Source organism: Mya arenaria, chromosome 3 (assembly GCF_026914265.1).
Source record: "Mya arenaria isolate MELC-2E11 chromosome 3, ASM2691426v1".
NCBI lineage: Eukaryota > Metazoa > Mollusca > Bivalvia > Myida > Myidae > Mya > Mya arenaria.
Window position 1 is genome coordinate 64,076,455 of NC_069124.1, and position 13,840 is coordinate 64,090,294.

General features: G+C 36.0%; 1 protein-coding gene across 6 annotated transcripts in view; it reads right to left on the reverse strand.

Annotated features, from left to right (window-relative positions):
* LOC128226981 (pericentriolar material 1 protein-like) overlaps positions 1-13,770 on the reverse strand; it is a 31,552-nt gene extending 17,782 nt beyond the window's left edge. For 3 of the 6 annotated variants that reach the window (XM_052937126.1, XM_052937127.1, XM_052937124.1), the window contains exons 1-21: positions 13,671-13,770; positions 12,462-12,625; positions 10,381-10,617; positions 9,521-9,736; positions 9,097-9,195; positions 8,491-8,586; positions 8,141-8,263; positions 7,533-7,721; positions 6,488-6,589; positions 6,106-6,199; positions 5,675-5,835; positions 5,078-5,386; positions 4,754-4,913; positions 4,325-4,466; positions 3,980-4,138; positions 3,589-3,798; positions 3,246-3,455; positions 2,804-2,927; positions 2,488-2,620; positions 938-1,115; positions 62-183 (exon numbers count right to left, since the gene is read on the reverse strand). In XM_052937126.1, the coding sequence (XP_052793086.1) occupies positions 62-183; positions 938-1,115; positions 2,488-2,620; positions 2,804-2,927; positions 3,246-3,455; positions 3,589-3,798; positions 3,980-4,138; positions 4,325-4,466; positions 4,754-4,913; positions 5,078-5,386; positions 5,675-5,835; positions 6,106-6,199; positions 6,488-6,589; positions 7,533-7,721; positions 8,141-8,263; positions 8,491-8,586; positions 9,097-9,195; positions 9,521-9,736; positions 10,381-10,617; positions 12,462-12,614 (3,217 nt within the window). In that variant the 5' untranslated portion in view covers positions 12,615-12,625; positions 13,671-13,770. The remainder of the gene's footprint in view (positions 1-61; positions 184-937; positions 1,116-2,487; positions 2,621-2,803; positions 2,928-3,245; positions 3,456-3,588; positions 3,799-3,979; positions 4,139-4,324; positions 4,467-4,753; positions 4,914-5,077; positions 5,387-5,674; positions 5,836-6,105; positions 6,200-6,487; positions 6,590-7,532; positions 7,722-8,140; positions 8,264-8,490; positions 8,587-9,096; positions 9,196-9,520; positions 9,737-10,380; positions 10,618-12,461; positions 12,626-13,670) is intronic. The other 3 variants (XM_052937125.1, XM_052937129.1, XM_052937128.1) reach the window with 3 other exon arrangements.
* Positions 13,771-13,840: the final 70 nt, after the last annotated feature.

Here is a 13,840-nt window from a genome sequence, read left to right on the forward strand (position 1 = left end):
GAGAAATCTATTTCCACACACATGCATAACATATAATTCTACTTGTAACACTATCCCTTACCATCATCCTCCTCATCATCCTCATTGTTGTCTTGTCCTGCACCGTCCTCAGTTATACTCTCCATGTTATCGACAGTGGAGCCTCCCCAGGTAGCCATTGTCTGGTCCACACTAGCATTCGCTCTGGAAAGGTCAGAAAACCTAGTTATTTGTAGGAATAGTATTATTTTTTAACCTTGATCTGTTACTAACACATATTTGTTACCATTCAATGTTATGCATCTAATGCAATTTTTGCAGTTTACAATCATGTATATAGCTAAATGCTTTGATGTATTAAACTTATTACTTCTCAACTGAATTAAATTTAAGACATTATGTATTATACTAAAAGAACCAAAGTAATAACAGTTTACATGTATGCTGTTAATTCCTTTTAAATATTTTATATAATATGCTAATATTAAAGGCAGTATATTATTCAGATCTTGTGATCTAGGAATGTCTACATAGGTACAAGGTCCTCATTTTCAATGGGGTCGTTACGGCAGAGTGGAAGAGATAGTGACAAGATATAATGGATAGGCCTGCAGTTCTTATTTTGAAGACCCCTTAGTTCTTCGTGTGCCTAGTGTAATATATATAATATGTAATATATACATGGGAGACAACTTTCCTAGGTTTAACCAAAACTGAGAATTTCCAGTTTTACCCTAAACACCAAATTCCAGGCGATAAAGCAACTAGTAACAATTTTAATATCTTTGGAATGACACAGTCAGGGTTTAACTTTGGACTATCCATCCCAGAAGAGGATGCTATATCACTGAACTATATAATAAGAAAATAAATTATCTTTAATATGGTGTACATATAACAAAACAAACTGGATTAACTAACACTTGCTTCTTTCAGTAAACAAATAATCAACACCTACCCAAACAGCTCTGTGCTGTAAGAGACGGTGTCACTCTGGTTGTCCTGGTTTCTGTAGTACTGTTTCTTGTTGCGGTCTTTCTTCATGATCGACTCAAGCTGCTTCTTTTTCTCTCTCAGTTCCTCCCTCATCATCCGCTGGTTACGCATCTTGTAGTATACCTCCTCATTGGAAGAAACTGCAATTGCAAAATATTACATGCTCGATTTAAAACATGAACATTAAAATGAACATGTAAAACACATGTACAGTCAAACCTTTATTAAGTTTCCACCTTTGGGAAAAGGTAAAAGTGGCTGCTTACGATAGGTGGCCACTTAGTCCAGGTTAGACTTTTCTGACACTTTGGGTATGTTCAAACAGAGGTCGATTATATATCTTTACCACCACCTCACACCACCATCAGTATCATCAGTACTATTGTTATTAAAGAAGGTTGAATACAAATGTAGAAAAAAAAACTTAAGTGCAAAATCATCAATATAATACAATAGATAAAAGCTAAGACATTTTTAAGTTGAATTTTTGAAGTAATCCGTCAATTTTGTTTGCTTAACGTCTGTCTCTAATTTAAAGTGCATTCACATTGAGCCTACATTATCATGTCAAGCATGTCACTCTGTGAGTCGAAAACCATGAATATACAAGTTTATTGAGTTCCTCGATTCCTGTAATTTTCAGCACTTCTTGCACTATGACTGTTTTCTTATAATTATAATACACTCAACACGTTTTTTTAGAGTCTAACACTTCCACTTTGTCTTATTGTCAGCCATAATCAAAACTAAAAAAGAATATCACAAACAATGCAATGTAAATATCCATTCGTAAAAGTGTAAATCCGTGAACTTTCATACAGAAATGAATACACATCGTAACTCGTTTCACACCATCAAGTGACAATGCAAACTGTAAATTCATAATTATTGTAACCAGCGTTTGTTGTTGGTATTTGATAACTAACTTCGTAATTATTAAAATATCTCCATTAAGAGGGTCAATTCTGATAAAAAAAACATTCGCCAACGTGTTATAATGATTTCTGGATGAGTAAACACACATGGTAATCGAGTGATGTTATATGCATTTTCATTGGACGACGGAAATATCCGAGGCTATCGTTCTTTTCCGTCAACTTCAGTATGCAATTAAAGCTGTGTATTGTCAAAAATTACATGTACTAGCAGAAGTGTCAGTGGCAAGGGATTAATGGCCACTAGTTAGTGTTTATATGGCTTCACGTGGTCAAAAATTAGTGACCGGGGCCACATTAGCCAGTTGGCCGCTTAATGCACGTACTTTATAGTAAAAACGTACAGGGGGAATTTGGAGTGGCCTGATGAGGCAGGTGGCCCTTTAAAGCAGGTGCCCGTTCAAGCAGGTTTGACTGTACATGTTTTTTAAGATAAGCATAACTCTAAATACCATATAATTATATTACATAATTCACCAGCTTTGTAATCATGTGTATTTCATGCTAAACTCCATGTATTTCATACACGATAAACCTCACGATTCCTCATTGAATCAAGCCATGAAATATTACTCACATGTGACACTGGGTCCCTGTGTGTTTTGCTGGCCAGTTGACGGATTAGGCTCCTGGTTGATAGATTCTTCGTTGGTTGGAGATTTTGGTCGAGAGTCATCTCCAGAGTCCTGAGTCTGCTTGTCTTCTTCCGACTATAATTGTCAAAATGTATAATTCATATAATTAAACATGTTATAGACATAAAATAATTATATTCTTTTTCAGAAAAAGGTAGTTATACTTGAAGCTTACCTAAATTAAGCATGTTCTTTTTAATAAACAAACAAAAACAACATTTCAATGAACATACCTTGTTTATCAAAAAGTTCCTATACCTGTTTGAATCTGTGATGCAGTGTTTGTAGTTGGGACTGAAGACTGAGTAGTCTGTCTTTCTCATTTCTCAAGTCTTCCAACTCTTCAAGCTGTTCTTCCATCTTTGTCTGGTAGTAAGTGTCCCTGAAATACAGATCAAGTTTTAAACTAGGCAAAAGAAAGTACTTGTAACTTCATCATATCACTTTTAAGCTTAGAAGATTAAGACAAACTTAAACACTCGGCCCTTTCCATATGTCAAACATTAATAAGCCTTCTTTCCAATTAACATATGTTGAACCAATTATTGTCCATCACTTAAGTTCTTTTTTTTTTACCCATACCATGCATGCAAGCCTGTCCCTTAAGGAAGTGCTGCAGTCCTGTCCTGAGAATGTTTGGCCCATATTTGTTTAGGTTATCAACTACAGCATCAACTTTATATCTCAACAAACACCGTACCTATCCTCCTGATCCAGTGCAGGTGGCTCCCTCTCTCCTAGGGTAGCATTGTTCCTGTCCTCTCCCTCCTCCATCTCACCATCATCCTCCAGGCTTGCAGCCAGCTCAGCCAGATTGTCAGACAGTCCATCTGCCATACCAGGGGTCGTCTGAACCATGGAAACCAGGCTCTGTAGGTGCTTTAACTTATCCTTGGCTGCCTTCAATTTTCTGCAATCACCAGATGAAATGTTCAAATTATGTTTGCACATCTAACTCATATTAATTTTGAAATAAAATTGTGAGCTGAAAAATGAAAAACATTTTACGACTCAAAAATATTTCAATTAATACACAAAATCACCTTTCTGACCTGACTTTCTCCTGTATTTCAGGGTCGTCGCCCCAGGGCCCAAGGCTAGACATCTGGGACTCAGACTCGCCGTCTGTTGAGGAGGAGGAAGAGGAAGAAGAGGAGCCATTGTTCTCGTCAGAGTCAAGTTGCTCCACTATCTGTACGGGGATGTTCACCTGTTGGGGCCTTACTCCTTGTCTGCTGGGCTCACTGGTTGACCTGATTACATGAACAATTTATTGGTCATACAGTTGCTTGATAGGTAAAATACATGAAAGCTTTAGGAATGGTGTCTTTACTGGATCAAAGATCAGAAAATATCTAAAAACAAGAATTCATTGAATATTCCTGTTTTGCTCTTCAAATTCAATGATATTTTCCCAATCTAAACTCCTCCTACCTATCCCTGGAGACCTCATGCTCGGTCCCATATTCCCTGTATGCAGGGATGGAAGATTGGTCCTCCTCCTCCCCAGGCCTGCCATCAGGACCTGCCTGCTGGTAGAAGTGAACCAGAGATTTCAGCTGGCTCAACCTGCCCTTAACTTCATTCAGCTTCCTACAAAAACATTACATGCAGTTTACAAGCTATTGCAGATAGGGAAGAATATAACTTGACATCAAATGAAACTGACAAAAACTCAATATTCTCAATTTTATTGTACATGCTTAAAGGCCACATTCTAAAACTTTATGTCACAATACATATATATTAAATGTACAATTTATTAGGGTTGTTTATTACTGTAGTTTTTGCCTGGCATCAAGCATCTCAAGAACACCATTTGTGAGGTTTTCCGTACTCTCTGTAGACTGGGACACTGGATCAGGTGCTGCCATTGCTCCCTGAGGCTGAGAGACTGGGGGTTGGACTCCTGACCTTGCAGCTGGAGGAGGTAAGGCATGATTTTGAGTAAGAATTTAAACTGTTTACGAGAGTATTTTTTAAATAACAAAATAAGAAAATGCAACATTTTTTAAACCTTGTGCTTTGATTGTGAAAAAATAAATAAATTTGTGCATGATATGTGATAAATTCAAAGATATTTTATGTTTATTCATCTCATGCCACAGTAATATGCATGACATTTTGATAGTTTCAACTTTTCATTAAAGAGAGCAATTCAAGTAACTAGATTTTTTAAAATCTATTTTGCATACAACAATTGCGTACCATTGTTCAGTGTGAATGCAGGGTTTGCTCTGAGAGACTGAAGCTCTCTGAGCATGTCATCCATGCGACCCTTCTTGTTCTGAAGCTCCTGAAGCTTGCCAGCCAGCTGATCCTGGGTCATTTCGTCCGACCTTTGCACAAGGGGCACGCTGAACTCCTCCTGTAGTATGGTAGCAAGGGGTTAGGTAACAATTTACAACCAAAACTTGTATCTTGGTTAAGCACTTTCTTACGACACTTAGTTTGTGTGTTACAAGATATAAGATTCTATATATTTACATAGCTATAAAAACTATGCTCTTAGCTTTAATCTCCTGTTCTTGCCTGTAGCATCTTGTCCAGCCTGTTTTTCTTGTTGAGCAGATCATGAAGCCTTGCCTGCAGCTGTTCCTTGGTGAGCAGTTCAGCAGGGATGTTCTGGTCAGGTACAGCTACAGGGGCTGTTACCTGTGCTGGTGGTGCCTGTCTGGTTGGTCTGTCTGCCAGTTTGGGGGAAGGGGGCCTGGGAGGGGGAACGTTTTTTAGCCTTGTCTCCTGTGAGGCTGCCCGCTGCTGTTTGGGTTGGCTTTTCTTTTGATTGGGCTGGTTCTTTCTCTGGCTAGGCTGGGTCTCTGGCTGTTGATGGTTTTGATCCTGGTAAACATTTATAAATATCTTTACCAACACTGACACATTTGTATTTAGAATGAAAATTGCATACAGAATACACATAATGCAACAAAAGAACATGCATAGTCATATTGGCACTTTCATAGTGAAAGCTATAATTATTTTACATTACTTCAATTATTTTTTTACATTACTTCAATTATTTTTATTAAAGTAGCATAGTGATTAATTCTATTAATATATTTGATGAAGAATCCATCAAAACTATTATTACCTTTTTTTATCATTGACCAATTCTTAACAAACCCATACCTGTGTCTTGAGTTCATTTCTAAGGTACTGGAGCTGTTGTCTAATATCGAAAAGGTCTGGGTCAGAAGGACGGCCAGTGTTGTTGTCAGCGGACGTTAGGGCGTCCACAGTGCTTGTCATGCCAATTGCAGCCTGATCCAGGGCATTGGACATGGCACGGGCTGAAGCCATGTAAATGATAACATGTTTTCATTTATTATTTTAATTTCAAAATTCTAACTGGTTTACATTTATTATTTTAATTTCAAAATTCAAAATTGGTATTTTATCCAAAATGTTACTATAAGCAAGTTCTCCAGTTCTCCTTTATTCATTTTAATATAAAAGACAATCATCATATTTTCCTGATTTTCTAATGTATGTATTTAACCATCATTACTTTTGACAGAATTTGACGACAAAATAATAAAAGTTTATTTTTCCTGACAAACCTTCATTGCTCTTTTGTCTTGTAGATGCAAGTTTTGCCTCAGCTTCTTGTTGCAGAGATAGAAGAGCTGCCTGCCTTGAGCGTAAAGCTCGCATCTGAATAACAGAACAATAAAGAAATATTTTTCAGAAGTCCAACTGCACTAAGCACTATGCCAATTCTTTCCCACCTAATCTATTTTTGCTTGGCTAAGATGTATTCAGCTAAAATAATGTGCGCAAGAGTCCGATGGATGAGTATAATAAACCAGTTATGGATAAGGTCATAAGACATTGCCCCAGGTTCAGCTGGCACATAGGACATTAAAGGTGAGCAGGAACACAAATATGGCTCTAACAACCATTTAGTAATTACTTTCACATTCAGGGTACACATGTACACACCTGTTCCTGTTGATCAACAAGTTTCTGGAGCAGCTCCTGTTGCTGCCTGAGGGCCACCAGAGTCTCCACTGTCTCCTGGTTCTGCCCACTCACGGCCGCCAGCTGGAAAACAATAAATGTCAATGAGCAGGGGAATATACCATTATTATGACTTTGAAATATGACTTTCTTCAAAACGATCAATCCAAATCACAGCACAAAGTTTACGCACAAAAGATATAATATTGATATTAGATATTTCACTACATTTCACTACCTACATGTAAGAAGAAAACATAAGTTAAGCACCTGCAACCATTCACTGTAATTGTTTGAAAGATGAAATTTCCTTTTAATGAAAAGAAGATAAATAGATACACAAAAAGCCTCATTTTATTTTACATAATAGTAAATATGCAACAACAACTGCTTTTAATGCCACAATACTTGTGCTGATGTAAGGGGTTAAGTGTTAACCAGAGCTCCAGGTACATGATTGTTTACATACACATTCAAATTAGGAAAAATGCATCAATTTTGAACATCTGCATATCAAAACACATTGGCTTTACACGTTATATGTCCTTCTAATCAACTGGCATGTGTAATGGAAAGAATGGTACCGGTCAAACAAATTTTGAAAAAAGATGGAGCCTAGCCAATTCAAGGCATCAAACAAGTATCTTTAATATTTATAATCCAATTATACTTTAAGACGTTACAGCGTATGAAAATATTTATGTTTTTCTCAACAGGTTTAGCACTAACCAGGACCTTTGAAAAATCTGCTGAAATGTTTTGATTGGTAAATATTCTTTGCATTTGAATGCAAAACAATTAGGGCCTAACATACATTTTGGTAAAATCATCTGGTAATTCAATACCCTTTTGTCCAAGCACATTTTCTGGAGATCTTGTTTACAAAGGTTTCATTACAACAACAGAAATTGGACAAAATCTAACTAAAAAAGGTAAAAAAATATGATAATGCATACATGTAGAACATCTTTCATATACCTTTTTCACAAAATTCATACAATGCTCTTTAAGTGTCACTCAAGTTTACCTCCTCATAGTCCACAGGCAGACCTCGATTAGCGATGACAGTGTCATCCATAGTACTAGAGTTATTGGAGGATTCTGAGGGGGCCCCATTCTCTACTATATCCTCTTCATCCTCCTCCTCATCATTATCAGAGGTAAGACCAAGATGGTCTTCAATTCTAGGCCTTGATGAAGCACTAATGGACCTCTCCTTGAAATAAGGATGAAGACAGTCACATGACCATCTTGAGTGGTTTAATTTGATGACTAAATTTTCAATTTTTTTTTATAATGGGCCTTTATCGCATGTTGTCAATTACAAAACAGGCCAAGTTATTCACAAAATCTAAAGCATTCAACAAAAGCAAACTACCAAGTTGTTGGTGAAGCAGGTATAGTCATTGTATTATGTGCACAGAAAGAGAAGTGTGCCATTTGAACATAATCATGTAAATGCTTTCAAGTCCACCATTTTTCAGGACTGCATTATATGCAGCTGTTTACTTTAGATATAAAAAAATTGTGGAGAAGAAAGTATTTTGAAAGTTTGTGTGTGTTAAGATACAAAAGGAAAAGGGTAAAGAAACATTTACTACAATATCGAGCAAAGGTTTGTGCACAGAGCCTTACTTCTCTGTCGGAGACCTCAGACTGCACATCCAAGTCAACGGAGGTAGTGTCATCTAGGCCGTCAGCTTGGTTAGGTGTCATCTCCCGACTGATACCATTCACATCAGGTCCATCATGAACAGACTGACATTAAACAGGTTAAGATTCAAGATAAAGAGAAAGATCAGTTTCCCCAAAACTACTTCATATTAGTCGCTTTTAACAGTTTTATGAAATTACAAAACACCATTTCAACATTTGAACATTGCATTAAGTATCACATGTGATCATTTTCTCTATCAATGAAAACACACACAAACATTGATATACTGACAGCAACGACGAAAAACAACAACAGCAACACTGATTACCAGGATGGTTTGCAGTAGACTTGTGTACTCCCTCTCCTGTTCCTTGAGGTGATCCATTAACTTCTGCAGACGGTTCACCTCTTCACGCATTCCAGGCTTCAACAACAAACAAACAAGTGAACTAGTGAACAAAAACATCCAACAAGAAACAAACTATCAAGCAAACCTACCCACACAGCTCTAAGAGAGTGCAAACATTCTGACTCAAAGTCCCTTAGAAATATAACAAGCTGGGTCATATCATAGCACCTTCTTCGGTCATCCTGTTAATGTCAAATACATTTTGAGTATTTATCATTAAAGAAGTGACCAGACATAATAATCATAGATGTGTAATTATTATCAATCACAAATCATTTTAGAACAGAACTTCAAAACTTATTTAACAACCTTTTCCTGTATTGGTATTCCAGTAAGTTTTTCTTAATGTGGTAAGGTTAAAGTATACAACATTTGTGCAAGCAAAGTTTTATGTTTAAAACTCATCAGTCTTTCTCCATTCATTTAGCATAAATATGAATAAATCTTCAAATATTTAAAGCTGAATTTAAAGGCAAGTCTGTATGCACTGTCATGTTTATTTCTGCTTCTCTGAAACAAGCTTACCGGATCTCCCGACTTCCTCAATGTGTCCATCATGGAGCTGGCCTGTTTTATGTAATCTCGTATCTGCATCAGACGACTCACTATCTGGCTGCTATCAACCTGCACATTAATGTGTACATGAATTTATGGATAAACGCAATATTTATTTTTGTCCATACTTCATTCGTATCAAAAATAGTAAACTTTAATAGATGTTGTCAGATTTGATGACAATCAAATCTAAAGAGAATCATTCTCAGATAGTACTCTTACGTAAAGCATTACCATCCAAATTTTTTCCATAATTGTCTTTTCATCTGATTGGTAATTTTATTTTATCACCAGACCTCAAATTTAACAGACTGGACTGATAGAACAGACATGATATTTCAGAAACACAGATTCTCTTTGATATTAAACAACACATCCAAGCAAACCATCCTACTTTATCTGAAGAAGCAGAAGCAGAGGCAGCAGCAGCAGCCTTAGCCTCGTTCTGTTTGTTGTTGCGATTGTTTCTATCATCACGCTGGTTGGGTACGGGCCGTGACAGGGGTGGGTCATCTCGCTCTGCCTGCCGATTGTTGCTACCCACGTTTTCACGCCTCCGTAGCAGGTTACGCTCATTGTTCCTCTCTCGATCTCCATCAGTACTCACACCCTGTAAGGTAACACACTACTTTTAAGGATTTTTCATTTGAATAACTGAACTTTATTGTGGTTTATTACCACTTCTAGCAAAGAAGAACATCTATAGTATATTTAAGTACATTTAAACACCGATTTAATCCGAAATCGGCGGGACCCAGATGAAAAGTTCAAACGATAATTTGGATTAACAATTATAAGAAAATGACTAGGATTGTGAATTATTGGTGGCCTAAAGTATTAAGATGTGAGGATTGCTATGTTGGCTTAATGTACAGTGAGAAAACTATGAGATGACTGACTTTGAAACAATGATTGATAATTACCCAATCAGAACCAAATTTTTGACTTTGAAATGGTGATAAATATAAATAGCGATTATCTATTTGATGTTGGAAAAATTGTGAACAAAATTCGAAACAACGATAAATTCAGATAAAAAATTTGATTTAACGGTGTTTAAATGTATCAGTATATATAAACACTGCAAACAGGTTAGTTTTGTCAGAATAATGAAATTATATGGAAGTGAGTGAAGTAAATAAATGTGTTATGTTATCACAATGACAGATTCTTTGAATATGAATTTTGAGTCTAATACTAAAGCACTCTACTATGACTTTTCTAGCACCGGTAATGTTGGCATTATGATCTTACATCTTCTTGATCACTGAAAGTCATCTGCTGTCTAAGGTTTTCTAAAGCTAATCTCTGTGAGGTAGGGGTAGTAGGAGTCATTTTAGTCCGAGGGAATGTTCTCGGAGTGCCATGTTTTCTTTCCGATGGAGGGGGGGACTCAACTATGAGGGACTGCTCTCTTTCCCATTCTGGATTGCCTTTCTTGCGGCGCTTCGTCTGATCCTGGGAGCCAGAGGGGCGCCAGTCTGAGAAATCCTGGCAGGGTGCAAAATGAGCAGGTGACTACAAGGGTGAGGTTAGATAAAGAAAATGGACAGAACTGAGGTCTACAGAAACTAAATGAGTTTTTCAAGTTCCAGTACATATACACATAAAGAAAAGACTCAGTTACTGTTGTTTATTGTTTAATATTACACTTAATTATTTTTAGTATGATTGAGAAGACAGCTTTAGACAGATCTAAATCATGTTCTATTCATTAGAAACCAGTCCTGTGTCATTTCTGATATGCCATGAGGAAATGCCAGTGGTGGGTCTCAACCTCACCTTCATGCTTAACTTATTGGCAGTAAAGATTATTGTAACCAAAACAACTGCACATTGTGTTATGTATGAATTAATGCAATACTGCTATAACTGTATTTTAAAAACTTGATTGTTTCAGTGCTTCCCAATTGCTGCCCTGATGGACAGAAATAGCATGGTCATTATCTAGTTAGTTTATATTATTTTTTCCGCATGATTGTGACGACAGCTATAAGCTGACATTAACAACATATGAATGATCGTGTCCATTTTCTTGGTAAAACCTGGGGTGCTTTGCTTAAGCATTTACCTTGAGAGCACACTATAGCCAACTCCTAAGCAAATAAACTTTATAGGAGAGCCATCGTGAGTTCCCAGAGAAATTTGCAGCCTAGCAGAGAGCACTCCAAGTACAAGTCATTACAGAATATCTCCATCTAAAAAAAATGTTCAAACCACAAGGACTTTTAGGAGCTCTTTTTCTATTGCTTCACTATTTTTATTATAGCAGAGAGTGCTTTTGAAAAAAATGTTGTTGCTAAGTTTAATAGAGGGCTCTTCTGCGGTCCTCTTGAATATCAAATTTCTAACACGACTCGCCCAACTACTGGTGTTAAATTCCAGGGGCAAAACATTGTGTGTCTGAACACTAACAGTGTCCAGGGCTTTAGCGGACAACAAATTTCATGGACACACTCAAGAATCCCAAACAGGGTACCATAATTCTTGGTAGAAAGTTAGATCGAAACCAAAAAATAAGTGTAAGCAGAAGTTAATCAACAATAAAATAATGTCATTGCTTTTTTTGCAAATTATTTAGCACAGGAGGTAAAAGGTGTACTCTGTTGGTTTTGCTAGTAAACTTTTGGTTTTAAATCTTTCATTGACGAAATTAATGTGCATTCTATTTGTTTGTAATAAAATCTTCATATTTTGGAAGAAAATAGATCTGCATTCTCTGGATTTTAACCTCTTAAGGATGCAAAATAATGAGGAAATTGTCAAAGCATGCAAACAATAAAACCCTATTGAACTCATAAAATTGCATCCATATAATTAGGATTCTAAGCTTTTTTCTGAATTTTTATGCTTAAAGCAGCTTTATACATACATTTTAAAAGTATAAAAAATAATTTAAGATCACTTCCACACCATACGCCATGTAAAACAGGCACATAAAAGCCCAAACTAACACATAGAACACTGAAATATTTATTTTTGAAGGGACACCTGACTTAAGAACGGGACACTTGATTTCAATTGGTGGTGCTGCTTCAGGATCCCTGGAAAATGTAGTTAGTGTCGACCCCTTGTGGAGCCCATGTCCTCATGGGTGAGAGGTGGACACCTACTTTCACCATTTGTTATTTCGACAAACCAAATATAGGTTAAAAAGTAAAAAGGAAATATTAAAAAGAAGCCAGTGTACAAAAAAATAATGAGAATAGAACAGAATTGACTTGTCAGAAGTTTAATTTTGTTAACTTACAATGGGCAATACATTTCACTACATGATAATTATATTTATAGCAAAAAACAAGGGGGTTGTAAAGTTAACATAATTAATCAGTTACCCAGTTGTTTGGTCTCAAGTCATTGGTAAAGCTGTTAAGGCTGACATTGTCATCTCTATCTGACATGCTTGTTGTACGCTGCCAAGAACTTCTCTGTCTTGGTTCTGAGGCTGATGTTTTCGGATTTTTAGTGTTACGTCCTCCTGATGCCATGATGAGTATTTCTGAAAAAAAACAACAACAAGTTATTAGTTAATTAATTTAAAAGCTTAATCTATTTTTTACTCATTGTGTTAAACACACAATGGACACACAGTAAATTATCTACCATGCTGAAGCACTTACATGAATTGAGTTTAGCAAGTCATTACTATATTGTTAAGTGTTTATTTTTGGTCTTCAATACAATTAAGTCAACAGGCTTGGTGCAGACATAATTGTTTAGAAGACCAAAAATAAATGCTGATTGTTGAGTGTGAAATTCCTCTATTCTTGCCAGTGTGAACGGGCAAGCTTCTAAATAACCTAATGAATTGAACAAATTAATGAAAATTTGGCCTTTCCTGTCAAAGACTTTCTAAATGATTCAATTTGAATCTTACATGTAATGACCCCTATAGTGGTATAGTATTAAACACAAAATCATGAACAATAAACTCATGAGTGTTTTAAAAGGTTGATTTTTTTAAACCAAACTATCATCATGTGCTAGGTAAGTTTATATTTAATGTCAAACTTTGTGTAATTGAAACAAATCATTACTGTTTACAAGTGTTTGCAAATTAACCTCTTTGAACAGTTGAAACTAATTTTTAAACCGCTGTTGAGTTATTAAAAATTGATCGTTTCTTCGATGCAAAATGGCATTAAAATCATACTGTGTTCAACTAGTTACTGATTGACTAGTATGTTTAGCTAAGTGTATTGATCAGTTAATACTGTGGCAAATGTATGACCATGTTGGTTTCTCATTAGTTTACAGATACCAATGCATCATAGCATTGTCAGTAAGTCAAGATTGGGCTATGCCATATAGCTAAGTCAGAGAACAAAATACCTGAAAAGACTAAAGTAGTAAAATATTATCTTTTATTATTATAAAGAGGATATATCAATACGTACAGTATTTGGATTTTGGAACAGAATTTCAGGTTTCTGAGAAAAATCATAAAAAATGCAAATTTATGGTATAACCTTGTGTGACAGTTATATTTTAAGATAATACTGGTAATTAACATTAACTTTTTGCGTGGGAACTGATAAACTTACCACTTCTTTACGAAACAGAGGATAAAACCTAACTTGTCGTTTGGCATGCGAATCTGAACAAGATTTGCTCCGCCATTTTGACGCTGTGGATGAATACCAAACGCTCAGTGTTTATAAACAAATAGCTACATTGTGGATACTATGGAAGAACAAAATAAAAAACTTAAGTT